Source organism: Pestalotiopsis fici (genome assembly GCF_000516985.1).
Source record: "Pestalotiopsis fici W106-1 unplaced genomic scaffold PFICI_Scf_7, whole genome shotgun sequence".
NCBI classification, from domain to species: Eukaryota; Fungi; Ascomycota; class Sordariomycetes; order Amphisphaeriales; family Sporocadaceae; genus Pestalotiopsis; species Pestalotiopsis fici.
The window spans coordinates 1,258,872-1,281,500 of NW_006917097.1; the positions used below are offsets into that span (position 1 = coordinate 1,258,872).

General features: G+C 50.7%; 10 protein-coding genes across 10 annotated transcripts; 5 read left to right on the forward strand and 5 right to left on the reverse strand.

Annotated features, from left to right (window-relative positions):
• Positions 1 to 461: 461 nt before the first annotated feature.
• PFICI_10030 (uncharacterized protein) lies at positions 462 to 1,386 on the forward strand (the record flags this gene model as incomplete). Its single annotated transcript, XM_007838611.1, has 2 exons — positions 462 to 669; positions 728 to 1,386. 2 exons carry the CDS (start codon positions 462 to 464, stop codon positions 1,384 to 1,386), a joined length of 867 nt encoding a protein of 288 aa, XP_007836802.1.
• A 128-nt stretch (positions 1,387 to 1,514) lies between these two features.
• On the reverse strand, positions 1,515 to 2,630 carry PFICI_10031 (uncharacterized protein; the record flags this gene model as incomplete). The annotated part of the gene is made up of 2 exons (XM_007838612.1): positions 1,515 to 2,179; positions 2,249 to 2,630. 2 exons carry the CDS (start codon positions 2,628 to 2,630, stop codon positions 1,515 to 1,517), a joined length of 1,047 nt encoding a protein of 348 aa, XP_007836803.1.
• Positions 2,631 to 3,413: 783 nt separating this feature from the next.
• On the reverse strand, positions 3,414 to 5,217 carry PFICI_10032 (uncharacterized protein; the record flags this gene model as incomplete). The annotated part of the gene is made up of 8 exons (XM_007838613.1): positions 3,414 to 3,577; positions 3,636 to 3,884; positions 3,963 to 4,140; positions 4,216 to 4,444; positions 4,531 to 4,627; positions 4,697 to 4,780; positions 4,834 to 4,993; positions 5,080 to 5,217. The coding sequence occupies 8 exons, from the start codon at positions 5,215 to 5,217 to the stop codon at positions 3,414 to 3,416; spliced, it is 1,299 nt and encodes a 432-aa protein (XP_007836804.1).
• A 980-nt stretch (positions 5,218 to 6,197) lies between these two features.
• On the forward strand, positions 6,198 to 6,836 carry PFICI_10033 (uncharacterized protein; the record flags this gene model as incomplete). The annotated part of the gene is made up of 1 exon (XM_007838614.1): positions 6,198 to 6,836. The coding sequence occupies one exon, from the start codon at positions 6,198 to 6,200 to the stop codon at positions 6,834 to 6,836; it is 639 nt and encodes a 212-aa protein (XP_007836805.1).
• Positions 6,837 to 6,953: 117 nt separating this feature from the next.
• On the reverse strand, positions 6,954 to 7,852 carry PFICI_10034 (uncharacterized protein; the record flags this gene model as incomplete). Its single annotated transcript, XM_007838615.1, has 2 exons — positions 6,954 to 7,618; positions 7,678 to 7,852. The coding sequence occupies 2 exons, from the start codon at positions 7,850 to 7,852 to the stop codon at positions 6,954 to 6,956; spliced, it is 840 nt and encodes a 279-aa protein (XP_007836806.1).
• A 1,290-nt stretch (positions 7,853 to 9,142) lies between these two features.
• PFICI_10035 (uncharacterized protein) lies at positions 9,143 to 11,649 on the forward strand (the record flags this gene model as incomplete). Its single annotated transcript, XM_007838616.1, has 2 exons — positions 9,143 to 9,433; positions 9,484 to 11,649. 2 exons carry the CDS (start codon positions 9,143 to 9,145, stop codon positions 11,647 to 11,649), a joined length of 2,457 nt encoding a protein of 818 aa, XP_007836807.1.
• A 1,851-nt stretch (positions 11,650 to 13,500) lies between these two features.
• Positions 13,501 to 16,004, forward strand: PFICI_10036 (uncharacterized protein; the record flags this gene model as incomplete). Its single annotated transcript, XM_007838617.1, has 4 exons — positions 13,501 to 13,598; positions 13,675 to 15,065; positions 15,155 to 15,321; positions 15,381 to 16,004. 4 exons carry the CDS (start codon positions 13,501 to 13,503, stop codon positions 16,002 to 16,004), a joined length of 2,280 nt encoding a protein of 759 aa, XP_007836808.1.
• Positions 16,005 to 16,296: 292 nt separating this feature from the next.
• PFICI_10037 (uncharacterized protein) lies at positions 16,297 to 18,312 on the reverse strand (the record flags this gene model as incomplete). The annotated part of the gene is made up of 1 exon (XM_007838618.1): positions 16,297 to 18,312. One exon carries the CDS (start codon positions 18,310 to 18,312, stop codon positions 16,297 to 16,299), a length of 2,016 nt encoding a protein of 671 aa, XP_007836809.1.
• A 1,274-nt stretch (positions 18,313 to 19,586) lies between these two features.
• On the forward strand, positions 19,587 to 20,532 carry PFICI_10038 (uncharacterized protein; the record flags this gene model as incomplete). Its single annotated transcript, XM_007838619.1, has 2 exons — positions 19,587 to 20,191; positions 20,265 to 20,532. 2 exons carry the CDS (start codon positions 19,587 to 19,589, stop codon positions 20,530 to 20,532), a joined length of 873 nt encoding a protein of 290 aa, XP_007836810.1.
• Positions 20,533 to 20,997: 465 nt separating this feature from the next.
• On the reverse strand, positions 20,998 to 22,128 carry PFICI_10039 (uncharacterized protein; the record flags this gene model as incomplete). The annotated part of the gene is made up of 1 exon (XM_007838620.1): positions 20,998 to 22,128. One exon carries the CDS (start codon positions 22,126 to 22,128, stop codon positions 20,998 to 21,000), a length of 1,131 nt encoding a protein of 376 aa, XP_007836811.1.
• Positions 22,129 to 22,629: the final 501 nt, after the last annotated feature.

A 22,629-nucleotide genomic window follows, 5' to 3' on the forward strand; every position in this document is an offset into this window, starting at 1 on the left:
TGCCCTCTCGCCAAACAAGTCAGTAAGTCCCCACAATCTATGATTATGAATGGTTTCCAATTGAAACTAGAATGACTAGTATCTCGGTCAATGAGTACGGGAGTGCCGAGACCACAGAATGAATGCGGCTCAGCTAAGCCGGCTGTCTTGTGGATCATTATGAGTTCTATTTCCTTTGCTTGGCGACCCTCCCCACCGACCACTAGGCGGAACTTGCCAGGACTAATGAGCCAAGCGCATCTGTCTCGCATCCCTCGTATACCATCTCGGGCTATTCGTATTGTAGGGATCAGCTTCCAAGTATGATCAAAACAGATGCATCCTAGTCCCAGCCTGTTGGTTCCCATCGCCAACGGTTCTGCGATATAAGTGAGCCCATGGAACTAAGCTTACACCCCGACTGCGTTCTCAATTACAACAGACGATAGAGTTCACCTAGACATTCGTTTCCCATTCAAACCATGGCTAGCCAGAACAACAGCACCGATGCCCAAGCTGCTGCTGCTGCTGCCGCCGGTGCCTTTGACTTTAAACTTTACCGTTACACGCCATCACTGCCAGCAGCCATTGTGTTTGTGGTGGTCTTTGCGATCCTCTCCTCCCTTCACGTTGCTCGCATCCAACGGCACCGATCGTATTATTTCACAGCGTTCACCGTCGGCGGATTTTGTAAGCTGGCCCAATTGGAGATTAAAATCTATAGTGTGTGCTAACAGTGATTTCGCAGTTGAACTAATCGGCTATGCCGGTCGCATATGGTCTCACTTCGATACGCTCTCGATTGGTGGTTTCGTCATTCAAGCGATTCTGATTCTCGTCGCGCCAGCCCTCTTTGCCGCCTCCATTTACATGATCCTCGGACGTTTGATTCGTACTCTACGAGCCGAAGAGCTCTCCCTGATTCCCATTGCATGGGTCACCCGAGTCTTTGTCATAAGCGATGTCATCTCGTTTTCCCTGCAGGCGGGCGGAGGTGGCATCCAAGCCGCGGGCACCCGGGAGCTCTTTCATATTGGCGAAAAAATCATTATTGCCGGACTCTTTGTTCAGATTGTCGTGTTTGGGTTCTTCATGGTCACGGCAGTCATTTTCCAGTACCGCTTTGCGCGCTCTGCCATTTTCGCATCGGCGCCCGCGCCTGTCAACTGGAAACGCCACCTCAATGTCTTGTACGCAGTCAGCGCCCTGATCCTCGTCCGGAGCATTTTCCGCGTCATGGAGTATCTGCAGGGCAACGACGGGTATCTCATCTCTCACGAAGTATTTCTATACGTGTTTGATGCCTTGCTAATGACTGCGGTAATGGTCATCTTTCTGGTCTGGTATATCGATGACATTGAGGTACGGCCAGGTAGTAATGAATTGGAGCTTTGTTCGGAAGAATGACGAGGAATATGATGGCCAATAAATTGATATATTTCCCAATTAGATTAGAACAAACAAAATATAGAGCTGCACAAGTCTTGATTGTATAGAAACCTGACTCAATGTTCCATCTTGTTCTAATAAATCACCTAAGGTATCCAACCCGTCTCCTGCAACGGCCATTGTATCCAGAGCCTGTGCTCCTCATCTAATAAATGGTATGATTTGGCAATCAAATGGTCTGCCCATCCGTGAAGATACCAGTGCTTTTCCATTCGTTTCAGTAATACGGCAAAAAAGGCAAATATCGCCACAGCCTCCTGCGTTGGCACTCTCAACAAAGGGAGCAGGTCCTCGGCAACCTCAAAGATCCACACGAATGCGTCAGTCAGATCACACGGCTCACATCCTATTCGATCGAGAATGGAGAATGACTTTTGCAGCTCGTCGATTGCCCGAACGTAAATGTTGCGCAGCTTTGCGTCCGACTGGCGGAGCTCAATCATGGAGCGCATGCCAGTCAAGTGCCGATTCGCAACGTCTAGGGAAGAATCTGGACCAGCCTGTCGCGCGAACCAACGATCGGCACCATGGTTCAAAAGAGGCGCCATGAGGCGATTGCTTTGATCCCCCGCAATGCTCATGAATGCCCGCGTACCCTGGAGCAAGAACATCCACTCGGGAAATCCGCTTTCTTCAATAAACAGTGGACCATCATCTTTTCGTGGACACGCCAGGGCAAAGTAAATGGTGAGGGTTGAAAAGAGAAAAAGTGACTCTGCAGTTTCGGGACTTGGGTCTGTTATGAGTGCCACTGCAAGTCGAGGTTAGCCATTTCTATCAATATCACGAAGGAAAGCACGGTGTTCTGGAGCATAATTACTGGCATCTCTTGTGGCAATCTGGTGTTGCGCCATCCCCAGCGATTGGTAATGATCCCGCCTTTCGACATTGTGATGCGCGAGATGCAATGCCGATATCGCCAACAAAGTCCTCATGATGTACTCGCATTGTAGGCCACGCTGCACGGCACTGAACCGGTAAAAGTCTCGTAGAATGAGGCTTTCGGAGAGGGTCACATATGTCCTCGTTGTAAAATTGTGCAACAACTCCAAGCTTGACATGTCCAACGCCTGAGAAGGGCCAGGGGACAGCTTTGACCTGGGACTGTCGAGACTGAGAAAATCACAATCCACACTATGCTTGATACAGTTGCCACAGGCGGGTTTGGCCTCGTCACACTTGAACAGATGAATCAGCGTCATTGTCGTCGAGGATACGAAGAGAAGAAAATGAGAATACAATAATTAGTCGTTTTACATACTTTGATCTTTCTCGATTTGCAGGTTTTGCAGCCTTTGCGACTTTTGGGATGCGATCTCCTAGAGGCGGCACGAAGCATCGGCTCACCATCCATTGGCGCGATCATTTCTGCGAATCCTATCAGAGTTCAAGGGTCAACTCGGCAAACTCGAATTCAATGACTTGGAATTCGATATTCTCGGGAATTTCTGGCAGATTTAGGCGTCACAAGTAGTGAGACTGAGGGCAGAACTCGGGAATCATCCGAGTTTTACTATACTGTGTACTTGGTACAACTTGCAGACGTTTCTATATGAGCATCACGACAAAGGTCTAGAGTACGCAGCGCTAATTGGCTACCAATCTACCGAACGTTGGTCTTGTTGTGGCCGTGCAGCAACTTGGCGGGCGGTTTCTAGCGCATGAGAGCCTAAAGACGGGCTCGTAAACCTCGCAAACACGATTCCTCTCGTACTCGCTCGTACTCGCTCGGGTTCGGGTGCTATAGCGAGCGCCTGCTCCACTAATAAACGCGATGATCATTGCAGACGGTACTGTATTTAGGCGGATAACCACGTACAATCAAGGCGGAGCGGAAATCTCAAACAAGGAATTCTGTCTCTCTTTGCATACAGCCTGTCAAATAATTCACTTCGCCTCAATGATCAGCCGAGCGTACAACAGTGTAATCAGCCAAGTAGGAATAGATCTAGAAATACACGCTGGAACATTGCAACCACATTCTTTCACCTTGACCTTTTCCTAAACAGTACCTTGAGCTTTGTATCCGGGATGCACATGGTGGCGATGAAGAATGGCTCTGGTTTTGTGCCAGGTGCAAGTTTCAACTCGTAGCGCAGCAGAAGCTGGGCAAACATGATCTTCATCTCGTGTACCGCCAGGAACCGGCCTGGGCTTTTAAGTTTCCCAATTTAATTAGCTTTGCCCGACATGGCTTTTCGGATCACACTGGACTTGCCATGGATGCCGCCCATGTCCAAAAAGATGAAAGTTGGTCCCAGTATTCACCATTGTGCTCGGCTTGGTCTCTGATGGTTCTGTCTGGTAAAAGCGAAAGCCATCAAACACGTCGGGGTTCTCAAACACCTCGGGATCTCGTTGCAGAATTCGAGATACGGCACCAATCTTTGCCCCCACCGGGATGACGGTCCCATCACTGAATTTGAACTCTTTTCTTGCATTTCTTTGCATTGCCACTGTGTGCGCTTCTCGTCAGCAGTCGGTCGCGAGTGGATAAGACATGTCAAGATGCTCAAAGGCGCAAAAGTTCTTACTAAGCCCGGTGGTGTTGAATCTTCCAGATTCTCTCAGAAAACTGTCCATTTTCGGAAGCTTTGCCAGAGTGGCTGCAGTAATCTGCCCATTTTCCAAATTCTCAATCACTTCGTTTCGGAGAACTTCTGCGTACTTTTCGGGCTCTACAGCTAGACTGTACATGGCGCTGGTAAAGGTCTGGGGTTTGATGGTGGAGTATTAGCTTTTGTCCCCTCTCCATTCACCCACCTACAGTCCTTGTGTGCTCCTTACCATGGTAGTCGTGTGTATCGAGGCTACATTCAATGCCATGACCCGTTCCGCAAGTTGAGGCACCGTTTTCTCAATCGGAGGCGCAGCATCGATCAGTCTCTGGACGAGATCAGTGGGCTTTTGTCCAAGTCGGTTACGTTTTCCATCCAATCTCTCTTGAATAAAGCTTCGCAAAAAGTCCTCCCCCTTTTTGCGATGGCGCATCACTGGCATAAACCTGATCAGAATACTAAAAATCTGTTAGAAATTTCTCTTTCTACGATTGCGTCTCAGTTTGCCTTTCCGATACTGAAAGCATTACGGGGTGAATGCTACCTTTTGAGCCAGTCTGGAAAGGGTCTGATTAGCTCAGCCGTCAACACTACAGCTTGAGCATAATCTGCCGCGTTTGTGAGAAACTCTTCATTTCGACCTATGCCCCAGAGAGATGGACGTCTATCAGACCAGATACAATGCAGCGTCATGAATGTCTCCTACTCACAAAACTCGGTGCCGACATAGATTCTGTTGGCTATACGTGCAACCGTCATGGCTATAGTGTCGTACAGTGCGATTGGCTCATACTCTGCGTTGATCATTAGTAGAAGCCAATTGGCCATCATCTGCCCGTCAACTGACCAGTTGAGCAATGGATCAGGTCATCAAGGGCCAAGCCGCACTCTTCGTTCATGAGTGGGGTCCAATCATTGATGCTCTGCGTTATGGGACCTCGTACAACTGCCGTGTGGTAAGTACGATGGCCGATCCCATAACCCATGGTGAACGGAATCTGTTGCTGCTGCATACAGTGAAAAACGCGTGATCAGCTCAATACCTGCAAACGGGTGTGCTACTCTTGTCAGTTTCGCCGCCTCAAGTACTCACATCATTCGATCCGTCCTGCGCATTCAAAATACTGTCGGGGGCTTTCAGGTACTCGGCAACCTTTTGCCTATCAGTTACCAAGATGTATTCACCTTGAATCGTTGCTATGCGCAAAAGTCCGTTCTTGGACTTTGCCATTCCATCGTATATCAACTTTGTTGGGTTGAGTAATAACCTGACAGCACCAACCCAAGGTCCAATGAATGGCAATGACACAAAACCTAGAGGTTCCACATGTGGCTGAGAGAATGCGCAAATTAGCCATCTTTTTGCCAGGAAACGTAGAGATAGGCGGAAAAATCTCCCAATTTCTTGACCAGACTTACCGTTCTTGCCCAATATTTATATCTGTTTACGGCAAGATATCCCAAGAAGATGACGACCAAGATACAATTTGCATTTAGTGCAGGAATATATGCCGCATCGAAGGCGGGCAGAGACCCGTATGTCATCACGTTGGCCTTCATGCTAAGAACAGACGTACAAGGACTGTATAACACTCCAGGTAGAGATGGTGAAAATGGACAGAATACAAGCTAATGGGGATATCGAAAGCTTTCGGCCACAAATGTATGATAGGCCAACGACGAGATGCACTATGGCGAAAGAGATTCAGGCAGTGTAGAAATAAAAAGACTTTGTTGGACCTACTAGCGGTGAATCAGAGCCCTACATATGTATCATTTGACCGTGGCTGATGAATACCGGAATTAGCTGGCGCCCGTCTAGCCGACCCAATCCATGACATTTCAGGACTCAGTAGCAGATCTGCATGAAGCAGTATAGATATCCAGGATGATGCAGCAAATAGACGAAAAATATTATGCATCTTCTCTCGACACTCTGAGCCTTCCGAATACGAATTGCTAGTCTCGGGCCATCACTACCCGAATGCCACTGCATGGCCCAGACCGTCATCGCCCTGCATAAACCTCATGGCGAGTACTTTCCCATTCCAATGCAATGAATGAGTCAAGGCAACATGACTGGAGAAGATCCAGTCCTCCTCAAAGTATTTCAAATATCAATCAATACCAAAAGTGTCGACTCTTTGCAAGCAAGCGCGTCTTCTGACTGAATCCTGGGTGGCGAGATACACAAGGGCAACAGCACAGGAAATGGCTGCCTACACCCGGCGACTTGCCGCCTACACACCAGCACAGAACAAGCCCGTCACAGAGATTGCAATCTTCAAGTTGAACCCAGAATTTGCCTTGGACCATGCTGCAGCAGCTGTCGAGTTCGAATCACAGGTGGTTCAGCAGACGGCGCCGGGAAAGACATATGCCAAGGGCATCCGGCGGATTAGCTGGGGATTTTCCAGGAATGATCCGGAAACTTTTGTCTGGATGCTCGACTGGGACAAAATCCAAGACCACTGGGAGTTTTGGCAAACGCCTGGGTTTCAACCAGTCAGTAATACCATTAGCAAAATGTTCAAGCCGGGCCGCCCGCTTGTGCGGCATTATGACTTTGGTGGCCAGGGAATGATCGAGGCTCCTTGGGTCAGGTTGTTTGTTTTCGATGAGAAGAGTGGAGGCACTACACCAGAGACGGCGCGTGCAAAGGTTTTGAAAACCGACGCCTCAACAACCATGACCGCCAGACAGGCCTACGCAGTTGACCTAGATGAGACAACTTGGTATTGTCTCCTGCTTGGGTACGATTCTGAAATTGCTGCTGCAAAGGAACAGGTACACACTGAATTGTCAGGCGAGGATCATGTTATCGAGCTCAAGTATTCGAGTCAGCCATAGACTTGGGAAGTATGGATAGTAAATGGGGCTGGCCAATACTATGAATGCAAAAAGACAAAAGTTTCCCAGTGTTATTTCTCTAAGATTATTTTCCATGCGATGTATAAATGACAGCTCTTATTGTCCTAGATCCTCCATCACAATTGTTGAGAATTTTCGCGATGCTGGGTTCAGGTCATCCACGTATTGTACCAAAAACGTTCCCATCGTGACGAGCATCAACGCTGCATCAAAGAGATACAAGAAGTATTCACGCCGAACAAGGAATCCCGCGTTTCCTTGTGCATATTCTACCACGCGAAAGGCACTGCGCACCATGATGAGGCAGCTCACGCAGTAGAGAGCCCACATGTAACTCTTCCACTGGATGCCGCCCTCCCTTGCCTCTGTGGTTGGGCGCAGAACCACACGCCGGTGAAAGACAATGGCGCAGACGATGAAGATGCCAAACATGACGATTTGGACAAACAGGCCGACGAGAATAATCTTTTCTCCCAGCTCGTACAGTTCCAAGGTGCCTGCTGCCTGGATTCCTCCACCGCCGCCCTGAGCAAAAAAGGACACAACGTCGCCAATGACGAACAGCTTGGTGAGCCACTGGATGGGTATGATAGAGTGGTGCTCTGCGTGAAGAGCTCGCATCGTTCGGCCGAGGATCATGTACACGGAAGCGGCGAACAAGGCTGGTGCTACGAGGATGAGCAGCGACTGCATCACGTATCCGCCAATGGCATTCTTGTCAAAGTGTGACCAGATTCGACCGAAATACCCTACAGCCTCGACTAGACACCAGGCGGTCAGCGTTAAAGCACCGTAATATGCAAAGCATCAAAAAACGTACAGATACCCCCAATGGTAAAGGGTACAAAATAAAATGACTTGGTACTCCAGAGCTTGGCCATATGAGCTAGCGACAAGATCGAAAAAAGCATTCCTGTTAGTGCCGCTGCCTCGAGAGATGGCGTGTATCGGTAGAGAGCAAAAAAGGCATCGCTATCATCACCGGAAGACGACATGCTGCGTATAATGACAGGTTTAGTGATGAAGTATATGTAATGAACGACTATAATGATGATTGACAATAGAAAAAAATAACGTGAAAAGCTGTGGCGAGAACCTAATGAAAGGGCATAGTTCGTCAAGCTTTTCCAATTCTGAGCGACAACGGTAGGTATTTGAGGAGATAAGTTAGCTGCCACTATGAGGCTGTACATGGTGTCAAAAGTCTAATCATACGTAAAAGGCCGAATAGCACCATGAAACCATCATCTTCAGGTACGGACGCCTGAGTAAGGTATCGTGGGCAGTGCTATGCATAGTGCTCGGCATCAACCGAGCTGCGTAGCAGGCTAGAACTATCTAGTCGGACTCGCTCGGGACGGTGGAGCTTGTTTGTCTTGGTGGCTCAACTGTCGCTAGCATTGTCTTGTAATTTCTACTACTTGCCGAGAACTTAACAGAAATTTCCGCTTCTGGTAGTCAGTCACTTGCATATGATCCGCTAGCTGTGGAGTCGCAAGAGTCAAGGTTGAGATACTCGGTATAATGTAGGCGGATAGTCCGTATGGTGCATCCTGCCAAGCCATTGACGAGCATAACCGAGAATAGTGGTGACCACAAGTACCAGAAAACCGCCAACAAGAGGATCTTTCATGGGTAGCAGGGATCGATGATCAAATTGAATGACATGAGCCTCTCACAAACTGTGATGCATTGTGGAAGAGGAATTTCAGGGCCCTAATCTCCGAAGCTCACTTGCACCGGGTATGCGCTAAGCCTTGCTCTATAGTCTGAAGAGCGCATCCGAATCCGAGCGAATACGAAACCATTCGTATATACTCGGCTTCCCATCATGCCAAGAAGCGCCGGGCCGGCTGGTAGTCAGGGCAGCGAGGCACGACTCGGCTTTCTGCGATGGGTTCTCTCGGATTCGTTCAGCCGGGACTCGTAATTCTTCGTACCTTTTTTTTTTTTTTAGTATTAAACTTTCCCTCTTCTCCAAGATCGGTGCCGTGCGCGGCGGACATGCCGATCACAACAGGGGACCTCCAAGGTCCATGCCATCGAGGACATTTTGAGCGGCACTTCTCGGGTATCAACAGAAGATCGAGACATGTCAAAATCAAGGTCATTACGGACTAAACTAGAAGTTTGAGGCTTGGAGAGTGGATTATCGTCTCCTCGGCCCCTTGGACATGTTTGTCGTCATGGTGGATTTGCGCTTGGGTTGACAATTGAACATTATATAGTCATTGCTGCTGTCGTATAGATTCACGCTGGACATGAGCGGGGATTGATAAGAAAATATGCCCTTCTTGAAGTCACTTTTCCCGTCGTTGGCCCTCTTGGCCCTAGCGCAAGCCCGATCCGTCAGACCGCGACAGTTGGCCATCACGAGCAACTCCTCAGACTTCATATCAAGCACGACCGAGATTACCACCATAAATGCCACAGATGGTTCACCGGCAGTGGTGATTCTAGACTATGGATGGAGCGTAGAAGGTATTCCATCCTTCGAAGTCATCAGCAAGGAGGGCGATACATCGACTTTTGAAATCACGTATGGCGAAACCAGCGCCGCCCTCAATTCATACATGGTGCGTAGCACCTTTATTTCTAGATTTCACATTGATTCTGATTCCTACAGAGCGATGGCCCGCTCCCACTTGCTGCGACCATGGACACTTACCGGGTCAATCGATACAATGTCAGCCAAGTTGGGCAAGTATCGAATCTTCTTATCCAAGGCGCCTTCAGATACCAGAAACTGAACCTCAGCTCGCCTGGAGCTCTCTCACTAAAGAACATAGGAGTCTGGCCTACTATTGATACAACTCCTCTGACCAATGTACCTGGATCATTCGAAAGCTCCGACGAGACAATCAATGACATTTGGACTGCTGGCGCGCGCACTATTCAGATGACTGAAATCCCAGCAAATTCAGTTCCAGAGTTCTGGACAGTGACTTCAGAAGGCGCTCTTGTTGACAGCCTTGCCCCTCAGGTTCTCGGATCCGCTACAGCCGCTCAGCTTACAATTTATAATCTCCAGTTCAGTGTCAAGCCTTTGGTAGGCGGGTTCGGGTTTCTCGTGCTTGCCGATACGTTGAATTCTGGTATCTACTTTTCGTGTGACGTTTCTCGCCGCGAAATCACGGTCCATGCGGGAACAACAAGCGAAGATACTCTTCTCCAAGCCATCGATCTTCCCAAAAACACGACCATTGCCCTCGGCTCCTGGAGCACTGTTGCCGTCACCGTCGCAATGACCGAAATTGCTGTCGCCATCAATGGTGTCCGGGTTGTACAGATATCGCAGACTACTAGTTTCTATGGTTCTTTCGGACTCGGAGCATCATTCGGTCATCAAGCACTATTCAAGGACCTGTCCGCGGATACGACAGATGGGCAGGAAATCTATTCTCACTCTTTGACCGACACGTCGTTCCTGGCAGACTTCTTCATGGGCACTAACCCAGCAAGCACCATAGTTGATGGCTCGCGTCGTGACCGCATCGCCTATTCTGGAGATCTCGATATTGCTGGCGGCTCGGCCCTGGTAAGCACTCACGGCCTCGACTTTATTCTCGGATCGCTCGATCTGCTTGGGTCGTACCAAGCCTCTCCTGGCTTCTTTATACCCACCGCCAAGATCCAACAAGAGCCTCTTGACCAGCAGCTCAACGTCAGTGTAACTGGGCTCATCGGATACTCGTTCAACTTTGTCACTGCCGTCGCTGCGACCTACATGCACACTGGCGACGTCGAGTTTGCAGAGAAGTGGGCCACCAAGGTGCAACAGATGCTGGATTGGGCCGACTCCCAGGTACTCGAGAATGGGCTGTTCAATGTGTCCGAGTCTTCCTTTGCCGGCGACTGGAACTATTACGATCCATCCCAAGCCGGCGTGTCGGCCAAGTTCAATGTCTTGTATGCCTATGCCTTGCAAGAGTCATTGACACTCATCGCAGATGGTGGTATAGACGCCAGCGTATATGAGAAGCGACTTGATGCGCTGCGCGATGCCATTGACAGTCAACTCTGGAGCGATCATCTCCAAGCCTACTACTTTTCCGACGCTTATACCGACGGTTTCGGCCAGGACTCCAACGCCATTGCCATCTTGGCACAGGTGAATAGGAATTCCAGCCACTCGTCCGAGACCATCCTTTCAACCTTGTCCAAAGATCTCGCGAGACCGGCAGGATCCATGGCATTCTCGAGTGGAATGATTGCCTCGGGTTTTCAGCCGTACATGAGCCCTTATGCCTCGGCATACCACCTCCGCGCCGCGCTGGCCTCGAACAATAGCGACGCTGCACTCGACCTCCTGCATGGCTTGTGGGCGCCAATGGCCGACACCACCAATGCCAACTATACCGGCACGTTCTGGGAGACGCTGGACGAGGAGGGAAGACCAGGCTTGGGGCTCACTACGAGCTTCTGCCACGGCTGGTCCGCGGGTCCCACGGCCGAGCTGACCAAGTACGTGCTCGGTGCCATGCCAACGCGTCCGGGCTGGTCCGAGTTCAGCATTGCTCCCGTGACGCTGGGACTCAAGTCGGCGAGGGGCCGTGTGCCGCTGGTGGGGGGACGACAGGTCCATGTGGAGTGGAAGTTTAGCTGTGATGGTCTCTTGACGATGGAGGTCGAAGCCCCGGCGGGCACCATGGGCACAGTCACGCTTCCGATGCCGCTGCTTACATCTACTGATACCTCCGTGTTTACGCTCAACGGCCAGGTCATGAATGCGACGAGTTTCGAGGTTGTTGGGGGTGCATCATTTAAGCTGCAACAGCACCATGAAGTTTAATCAATCCACGTGGTAGAGCGCCCACGTCGTGGGACGAGCTAAAAGTGTGCAAAGGCTCTGAAAAGTCTACATTCAGTGTACATGAATCATTATTGTTCCATAGTTCTTGAACATATCTACTTTATTTTATTTTTAATATTTCAAGACAAAAAGCAACAACATACATTGATTTCCTTCATCTTGTTTAGAGCATCGAAGACTGATTTCATAATCAAGAGCTGCACTGGTCGCAAAGGCATCTTTCTCTCCGACAAGTCTGTAGAAAAAGGCCGTGAATACGAGACTACTCCCAAGACCGCAGTCTGCACATTCAAGTGTCTCTTGGGCGTCTCTTGGGCGTGGTGTCTGAGTGGCAGAACAGAGGAGAATAAACACGTGCCCACGCGCCTCGACGGAATTGACGCGTAGACCGGAAAACCACGACACGTTCAGGCCTGATGAAATAAAGTTTGACAGTTTATTGACAAGCAGCCACGTCCCTGATTTAAATGGGCCCATCCCTCATTCGACGGCCCTGGCCGAGGGCCGGTTGAGCGGCTAGCGAACTGAGTTAAGACAAAAACTGTTAGCACATTTTGTCAGGGGAAACATCAAAAACAGTGAATCGCGACTCGATTTTGTGCCTCAAGATGCAGTACGGGGTTGCATATCTCAAGGCTTTGATATCTTTTTCTTCCAAACACGGACCATTCTTGGCCTTGGCTTTGATGAGTATAATACCTATAGTATAACACATCTGGACCCATTTCCATTATATTCCATCTTGGCCCTGGTCTGTGTGAAGATCAAAATCTCATCGTCACCGCACCGAGTTTGAACCACAGAAGAAGCCATTAGATATTGGACCGACACAATAATGTTTCACCAACAGGAGGATTTCCACCTCTTTTTCAGCCCTTTGTGGCTTCTCGGATTGCTTACCGACAGTCTACAGTTTGTCATGTCGAATGAATTTGCGAAAACTCGCCGTTATGGATCTCGTGTGAGTTGTCACTACAAAGTCGGTGGGCTATGCATCAGAAGCGCCACATTGCACTTTCTTGGCAAGTGACAACAACCACTCAAGCCAGCGCACTCATGGGAAATCACCGACCGACAAGGCAAATTGAAGCCGCAGCCCGAGTTGAAAGACGATTTGAAATTGCCAGCTGCTGTTGCGCACGCGCGCAAGTTGACGCCTTCCTCTAACAAGGTAGAGACGCGCTGACGGCACGGCGACTAAGTAGACGATAGTGCGGAATTCGGATGAGCTGAGCTCTCTCGCGCCTCTTGGCAGGAACGAGGTCCCCTATTTTGTGAGCTAACCACCAATGTCCAGTCTCGATTGATCATATTTCCGCCAAGCTTTTCCTCTGCAGATCTTGGACTGTTTCTTCCTGACAAGATGGTATACTACAACAATAACAAGACAAACTCAATCCGTGCCTATTGTATATTCCTATGTACTCATTCTACAGTTGACAGCACCTTCAAACAGCTGTTCTTTCTTTTTCAACTCTTTTAAATACGGTGAGCATCACTTCCCCACCTATACCTAACTGGACGACAGTGGATATTTATGGATTGAAGTGGATGCCATATTACGAAAATGAATGAGGATCATCCAGAACACGGATCACCGAGTGGCAGCGCTACCCCTGCAAGGAACGCCGCAGACCGATTCGATTCATATGAAGTCAGCAACGAGAAAAAATTCAAATTGGTAATAAGTTTGTGTTTATTTTGCCGTGGCAAGTCGTGGCTGATTCCACTACTTTGCCTTTGTCTTGTTTCTCGAAACACTCTGCCTTGGATATTCTGCTAATTATACCGGATATCCATCAGGCCAAGTCCAAGTCGAGGCAAGTCAGGATGGGAACCGCCGGAACCTCATCCAACGGGACGAGCCTTGTCGTGCCCGAGATCAGGGACGATGAGAGCTTTGGAGAGCTCGCCCGGAAGCTGTCACTGTATGTCTGATACTCCATCTAGCAATCTATATCCGCCTCAACAGCGGATACCAAGCAAATATTGACATCTTGGCAGCTGCATCATTGATGCCGTCCAATCACCCCTGAGCTGGGACGACTTGCGCAGTAGCAAGCACATCAAGACTATTCAGCCGTTTATTGACCATCTCTCAACCTCGGTACATCACCCGGCGTTGGTCGCTGCTCTGCTTGCACTCAAGGGCCATTTCGTGGCCATTGAATCAGATGATGATTGTGGTATCAATTCTTCGCGTGGCCTCGCCTGCGAACTTATTGCATGGCAGTTTGTTCTGACATTGTCCGAGCGAGACACTTTGGACTACTTGCTATTCGAACTTCGCAGCGATGGTTCCTTTGCACCTCACGATGAAGACGAAGAGGCTGCCTACGCCGCAGCACATCACATTGAGAATGGCTCTGTCCGTTCGACCACAAGGGGCCTCCCAGCTCTGCCACACGAGCGTACCGCTCTGCTTCCGGGGCGAACTACTGGCAACAGCAGCGCCGCCCAGTCTCGTGCCTCGAGCGCAACCTATACGAGCCAACGCCAAGAGTGCAGCGATAATGAGCCTTCAGCATTTTCGAGACCTTTCGTGGACCTCAACACCCTGGAGATTGCCGCAGTGTCGAATGCCAAAAAGTTCTTGTCACAGCGTATAGTCCAGGACCTGATTGATGCCATCTGGCGCGGTGATGTTGTATTCTGGGACGCCTTGACAGCTCGATCGATCAAGAAGCCACGCATCTATCGGCGCAGCGAGGCCCAGGGCAGAACCCTCATACGCCATCTCATAAAGGGACCAGAGGGTACCGATCCCTGGACGCGTCTCCGCGTGCCGAGGTACATGAAGGCATTTGAAATGATGTTCTTTCTCATGCTTCTCGGTCTCTTTCTTATTGTCAGCTTGGAGCGAGTTCAGGGTTACGTCACCCCCTGGGAGATTGTGTTCTATGCCTTCATGGCAGGCTTTACTCTTCAAGAATGGAACCAATTCGTCGAAAATGGTGCCCATTTCTTCAGCACGGATATCTGGAACTTGTGGGATATAGGCATCATTTGCATTGGAATGACATTTTTCGTGCTACGCATGATTGGCACAGTGATTGGCCATTCCCCTGTCAGGGATGATATCGCATTCGCGGTATTGGCCCTGCTCAGCTTGTTCTTGACTCCTCGCTTATTCAGTTTAATGAGCTTGAACAAGTACTATGGCACCCTCGTCCCCTGCCTCAAGGAGATGGGCAAGCAATTTGTTCGCTTCCTGGGTTTTGTACTCATCATTCACTTTGGCTTTGTCACCACCTTTTTCCTACTTGCAAGAGGTCACTTTCCCATCGACAAACTCTTCATTACCACTCTCAAGGTCTTCTTTGGTGCTGGTGTTGCCGGATTCGATGTTGCTCCTCAGATTTCCCCATACCTGGGTCTACCGGTCATGGTCCTTTGTAAGTGCCTGGATTTTTTCACGATTGTCTTGATTTCTTCGTTCGTCTTTATGTGAGCGAGTCACAGCAAAAACTAATCTAGTCCACAGTTGTCTGTTTGACCAACCAGTTGTTGATCACGAGTATGATGGCCCACATCAGCAACAGTCTCCGCCAGGTACTTGACTCTAGCCGTGAAGAATATCTATACGTGTACTCCGTTTATGTTCTCGAGGCCTCCAACTCGGACAAGCTCACCTACTTTTTCATGCCTCTGGTGAGTTGTGAATTCCAATCATTCTCTGTCGTTGCGACAACGTTTCTAACTTGGTTCAGAACCTTGCACCAGTTCTCACCCAGCCTTTCCTATTTTTCTTGCGCGACGAGACTGCCGAGCAAATTCGCATCGTGCTTCTCAAACTCACCCATGCTCCAATCATGGTTGCCATCTGCGTGCTTGAGCGTTGGGAGGAATGGCAGCACGGCCGTCGCGCACACCAGTTTGATAGCCTGCGCTTCTGGACCGTGAATGGTGTTGAAGAGCGCCCAGTCCAGGCCCTCAACAAGCACACCAGTGGCGGAAGCCGAGTTCCCAAGTTTGGCCGCCAGCCTCCCAAGGGCGACGGCTGGCAAGTCCCAAAAGACCTGGTGCTAAAGTCGAGAAGGCCGGCAAGAGATGCCAAGATACTTGCCAATGGAATTTCTCAGCCTCCGCCAGCATCAGCACCATCTAGCGGCAATGGCAAAGTAATTGAAGCTCCTAAACCGCAGCCCCCAGTACTTCCTCATGCGCAGCCGGAGCAGCAGACGCAGCTGTGGAACCAAGTCAACGCGAATGAGATGGAAATGTTGCGCATGCTCAAGGAGCTGACTACTCAAGTCCAAGAGTTGAAGGCAGAGCTGGCTGCTCAGAAACAAGACGTCGCCCCTAAGAAGGAGGGATCAAAGAAGAGAAAATGATAAGTTGACGAATGTAACATGGTCACGGAAAACAAAAGGAGGGATCAGTGTAAAATATTGGGAAATTGTAATGTATTGAGAGTACCGACGTTACTCCATGATTCAAAATCATCTTTCAATCTCGTAATGATTTCGTTACTGTGCGTTTCACTTGGACAAGTCGAATTTCCAACGTCTTGAAATAGCTGCAAAGCTTTATTGTCGAATGGCGCATGTCTAGGTTGCTTTTCTAGTCCTGATATACTACATTTGGTTTTATATTCATTATGCAAAGAGCAGAAAAAGCTTCTCATCATACTTTCCGCCGCACCAATCCCTTGAAAAAGTCGAAACTGTTTTCATCACTCTGGAGTGCCCACATCTTACCCGTCGGCTTGTCGTCACTGTTCAGTTCCTCTGCCATCAACATGCCCCAGTCTCTGGTGATACCAACAATCCTAGCCCTGACGCCGCCCTCGGCCTCGAGGGTCACTATCTGCCGGCCGTGAAGCCAGTGTGTGTAGTATTTTCGTTCCATCTCGGTGCTGAAGCCTGTTCGCACAAATTCGCCATAGAGAACCTCGAGCCGGGTGAGAATCCTGGCAATTAGCCTTTCGATCCTAAAGGGTGGCAGATGACTGGGCAGCAAAGCGTCCAGCGAAGTTGTAGGCCGGCCATTGGTGGTGTTGATGCCAATGCCAAGGACAATCTGGTACGATCCGGCCGAGTAGGCGCAGTTACTTAGAATACCGCCAATCTTGACGTACTGAGGTGCATCATCGCCGGCATGGCGCGGATCCAGCGCGTAAATGTCGTTGGGCCACTTGAGCTTTACCGGCAACTTGTCGTAGCCCTTGTCGTAGCTCTTGACGGCCTCGACAATGGCCACGGCGGCGAGGTACTGGATAAAGACAATGGGCCGGCTCGCGGCCAGGTGCGCCGGGTGGTTGATGACGGTCGACATGATGAGGGAGCCCGCGGGAGCGACCCAGACATTGTTGCCACGGCCGCGGCCGGCGATCTGCGTTGTGGCGGCAAGCGTGAAGCCTGTCGGTAGCTGGGAGAGCAGCTTGTAATTCTTCTCCAGCAGGGTGTTTGTGCTCGTAACCACCTCACCGTACATGAACTGGTCACCCCAGGTCCGGGCCTCTCTGTCAATCTCGCGGTACGACTTGAGACCCGAGTAAAAGACATGGTGGTTAAAGTAGGGCGTCTCCTTGGTGTCGGGCCACGTCTCGTCGTGGATCAAGACGCGTTTGGTGATTGTGGAATAGTCAATGATGCCTTCGCCATTGGCAGGTTGGTTGTCGTGCGAGAGCGTCCGCTTGAGAGCTTCCATGTTCCACTTTGTATCCGGTTTCTCGAGGTGAAAGGTATCGTGTTCTCCTTTAATGTACTCTTCGCCGTCTTCTCTCGTAATGGCTTCTTCCAAGCCGTGCAGCAAGTCGTCTACATCGCTGCTGTTGAAAGCGGAGAGGTGCATGCGCGAGAGCGAGGGAACACCAGTGGTCTCTTGGTTAACCTCAAGCCCGAGCTTGACGAGACAGGCCTTGAGAAATGTAGCGCGGTCCTTGTCCGCTGCCTTGAGAGTGGCAATCAAATCATCGTAACCCGGAACATCGTTCTGCGGACTCAAATTGGCCGGTGCAAATTCCGGGTGCGGTCCCGTGAGCAGAGCAGATCCCATGCCCACTTTGCAATATACCAACGCCGCCTTCTTTTCGCCACCATCGACGGCTATCTCGTCAGCATAGCTGGCAAGAACCTGATATTCGTCGGTTCCATTCGACGGGGGCACAAAGACACCACCCCCGTTGTAGTAGGAGAGCACCTCGTCGGGGAGAGCGCCAGCCTCCTTGAAAGCATCCCGATCAACTCTCAACCTGGCCACCCTGGCGCCCTTTTCGCTGTGATACTGAAAGCCTTTGAATGCACCACCTCGGCAGATTCCTGGAAAAAAGGCCAGTTCCCTCGGGCCTACCACTTCCATGCCACGATTACCGACTTCGAACTCGCACTTCTTGCTTCCGTAGTACCCGCCGGCGCAAAATCCAAGATATGCGCCTCCCCTACGCACATACTGCGCTATAATGGCATTCCCGGCGCCGTTGAGGACGCGGCAGTAACCGAGGTCTGCGCCGCCCGGAAAGACGAGCAATGCGCAGGTCGAGGGCCACGGCTCCTTGAGCAGGGCGGTCTCGTTGATGGGTATGACAGCATAGTAGTTGGGTGCTAGCAGGCGGCGCAGTGTGTAAATGGCATGTTTGACGGACTCTACTGTCGTGCCCGTACCCGTATATACGAGCACGTTGAGCTTCCGAGGCGCCATGGTCAGCACGCGGCCAATTGGGCGAGTATGGACGTCTGAGAGGCGAGTATGTGCGGTGAGAAAAGAGAAAACCGAAAATTTCAAAAGTACGATCAGTCAAATGTGAATATGAACCAATTGGCTAAATTGCGCAATGGAAACCAATTCTCATGTCCAGCTGATCTGCGCCGTCTATTCTCTCAACGATGGGAATCCCCAACAGCTCGGCCTGGCTGAGGTGAATCCACAGCGGAAGCCCGCGGACCTCAACGGCAAAAAGAATAATGACTGGGGCCGCCCCAAAGCCCGCTAACAATAGACAAGCCGCGCTCTTGTTTTCGGTACCCGAATCACCTTCACCCCATTCTGATACACCACAACCATGTCCAACGAAGAGAGCAAGCAACAGGCTGCGGCTGCAGTTGATGATGACGAGCCTGATGAGTGGTAAGCTGCAAATTTATCTTTTGCAGAATCTCTGCAGGCAAGCAAACTTGCCGCCCAAATGTCAAAAGGCTGATGGATCAACGTGGCGATATGCAGGGACAAGCGGATCTTCAGCACCGGATGCGCAGGTACGAAAACCAGTTCAATGGAACCCCGGCTTCTTTTGCTAGGGAAGCTGAATATGAGCTTTGAGATGAACTTACACTCTCGACTGTATAGATGAGAACATGAAAATGACTGATTGTTATTTTGAAAAGAAGGACTGGCGAGCTTGCAAAAAAGAGGTGAGTGTATATACTCCCCTAGTCGTCCAACATTGACCTGGCTGCTCTTGTAAATGCAATTCAGCTTACACCCGAGTTACTCAGATGGAGATATTCAAAGAATGTTGGAAGAGAAATAACAACGACGAGCGGACGTCTACAAAGGATGCATAGATGCCGCGCCTTTCAAAATCCAAATCTTGTACAAAACAACAAATCAATTCCCATTTCTCCTCATAACATGTCAAAGTCATTAGCATCATGATACTCCAACGACTGGTTTGGCAGCAATTTCAGTCTCTCCAATGCTACGCATGGGGCGAGCTCAGTGCTTGGCGCCCACTAGAGCGCTAAATGAACACAGATCTCGGCCCGCATTGGCCCGGCCACGGTGCCTGGGCTGTGCACGACCCTGCTGCTAGCTTTGGCATTACAAGGCAGATGCCGTCACCAAAATTTCCTATCGTGAATACCTTTCAACGCCTGGATTTGAGAATCGCCTCGTACTTCCCCTCTCATTTTCCTACATTGCCGCCATTCTTTTTTTTTTCTGTTCCCATTTTCTTCTCCTTAGAATAAGTCAAAATGGCTTCTACAGCCTCGATACCACTGCGACTCGCCGGCAGACAAATCAGACTTGCATCGCGACCCTCGAGAACATTTGTATCTGCTGCGAAAACAAAAACAGCTCCCACCTCTACAGCCTCGCGGCCCGCCGCCATCCCTTCAAAAACCTCTTCGAGACCTGCAACCTCGGCGACTACATCTCGAGCATCTCCAGCAGCCGCCAAGCCAGCCGCAGCCGCCGCCTCAGCAGCGCCCACCTCGCCTCCCGCTGGCGCGCCGGGCTCCCACACTCCCGTACCTCAAGTATCTGGTGAACCACTACCAGACGTGCCCTCGTCGGCGCGAAGCGACCCTGCAGGCGCGCCCATTGACTGGTCCTCGTCATTTCACGGTCTGGGCACGGCAACCTTTGGCCCCGAAGTCGCAACGGTCCTGCAAGCGCCGCTCGACGCCGACGATATCGAGGTCAAGCCCGACGGCATCCTCTACCTGCCCGAGATCAAGTACCGGAGAGTGCTAAACGCCGCCTTTGGCCCAGGAGGATGGGGTTTGGCGCCTAGAGGAGATTTGCAGATCCAGGACAGGCTCGTGTATAGGGATTACGCATTGATTGCCCATGGAAGGTGAGAAGCTCCTCCTTGACATGTTTCGATATTACCATGACAACAAAGGCATACTAAATATGGATCCGTCTAGGTTTATCGGCCAAGCACGAGGAGAGATGCAGTATTTCAACGAGGACGGAATCTCGACGGCAGCCGAAGGATGCAAATCCAATGCTTTGATGCGGTGCTGCAAGGACCTGGGTATTGCTTCGGAACTATGGGACCCACGCTTTATTCGCAAATTCATGAAGTCTCATGCGCAGCAGGTCTGGGTCGAGCATGTGACGACCAAGAAGAAGAAGCAAATCTGGCTGCGGAAAGACGACGAGGTGCGATACCCATTCAAAAAGACGAATTAATGACTAGAGGATCTTTCATCAAGAGCATCTTTGCGCCAATGATCAAGACTGGGATCTTGAGCATGTGAAATACACACCAAGTGGAACATGTACGATACGGAGGATTACATATGGGAACATTTATCCAGCAAATGGAGGTATCAACAACGGCACAAGGCGTCACGCATATGGAGTTGGCCCTTGGTGCACGCAATTAGTCCGGTTCGGCGCGGACGATAGACGAAGCTGGTCATCATAGAATAATGATACAAGCGCACATGATAGTGCAGCCCTCTTCTCAGTATTGATCAGTAAAGTCGCTGCTGCCTTCCTCACTGCATGTTACAGTCAAGCGTCCAGCAAGTCGACAGTGGTAGAAATGAATGGTGTAAGCATAAAACTCCCAACGCCCCTATTCCTGACCCCAACCATGATGACCTCGTAACCGGGAGCGGATACATTGCCCCGGTCAAAGTTCTAGTAGTACTATTTCGCAAACTCGTTTGAGGGCGTTTGAGGGTGTGAAGGCGTAGGCGTATCCGCGCCGGTGGTACTACCCCAACCCAAGAAACTCCAAGGACCCTTACCACTGGCGCTTCGATCCGTCGGAGGCCTTCTCTGCCTCACCTCCTCCTCCAAATCTTCCTCGGCTCCGCTCTCGGCCTCGATCTTTTCAAAGTCGACCTCACTTCGACTTTTGCTGAGAGCGCTCCACATGCTCTGCCCGCTAGGCGGCCTAGATGTACCTGAAGCGTGTCCCTCGCCTCCGTCAAGGCTCATGCTCGGAAGCCTCTGCTCCGCTCCTGCTGCCTGACGCTCCTGCTCGGATTTTTCCAGCTGATTAGCCTCCTTCTCCAGTGCTGTCATCAAGAACGAGAGTTTCTCCCGCTGGTTTGCGATAAAGTTCATCTTCTCACCCGCTCCTCGAATGTTGTCTGGAATCAAGTTGCCACTGGTCGGCATATCTGCATCCCTCTTGGCACCGCCGTATGCGCCTGCGCCGGCAGATCCAAGAGCGCTGACTCCAGTGGCAGCGCTGACAGCTCCCGCCAGCATGTTGTAAAAGTCCTGGCCGGCGCCCGTGGCCGAACCTCCCACGTTGCCCCATTTGGCCGTCGGCACGCTGAACCTAGCGAGCAGCGACTGCGTATAGGTCTGCGGCGCCTCCTTGGCGCGGACGTCGGCGCCCTGCTCTTCTTCGCGGGTGGGTGGCATGCCCAGAACCTTGGTCTTGAGCATCTCGATGGCTTGTTTGAGGTAGGCCATGCCGGCAGCCTTGAGGCGGTCGTGCGCGCTGGCGATAAAGTCCTCGATCTGGGTTTCGTTGTCTTCGAGGTACGGGTGCAGGTAGGTCTCGTACAGGTGGCGGGCGCCCTGGGTCTGGGGAAGGACTAGATAGAGCAGGAAGAGCAGTCGTATATAGGCGTAAAAGGGCACCCAGACGAGGATGAACTCGAACCACGACTCAACCAGCAGAGCGCACGATAATACCGACCAGTACATGAGCCATGGTGTCAGCTGCGCGGGGTCCGAGGTCTTGAGAGCCTTGTACGAGGCAAAGAGGGGAAAGAGGAAGGAGGCGATGGACGAGAGGATCTTGGGAAATATGTCAAACATGGCTGACGGTGTTGTTTTTCCCTTGAGACCTCTCGAATTAAACTGTCGCTCGTCGGGGTATAGAGTGTAGGTATAGGTATCTAGGCGCTATTCGCTACGGCGAGTGGTGTTATCACGATAGCGCAATCGCGATAACCTATGGGTGTTTCTTTTGGCGTTCCGAACTGGGTAGAGCCAAGATAAGTACGGGGCAAGAGAATAGTAGCAGGATGATAATAAACGAAGGGAAAAAAACAACAATAACAATATCGGATCGGGTGAGACGGCATAAACTTTCAGACAAACCTGAGGCGCTGTGACTTTTAGGTGAGGCTTGGGCTTTCTAACCTACCCTGTCCCAGGCCAGCGACCAAAGTATGATGCTGAGGTGCCTGATGACGACGGTATCAATGAGGGCAGCTGACGAACGGGAGGAATGCGGAATGCGGGGCTGAGCTCCTTGGGTCCCCGGATGACCCCACGCTCGAGGGGTCTGGTAGCTTCAGCTTATCGCGCCTGACC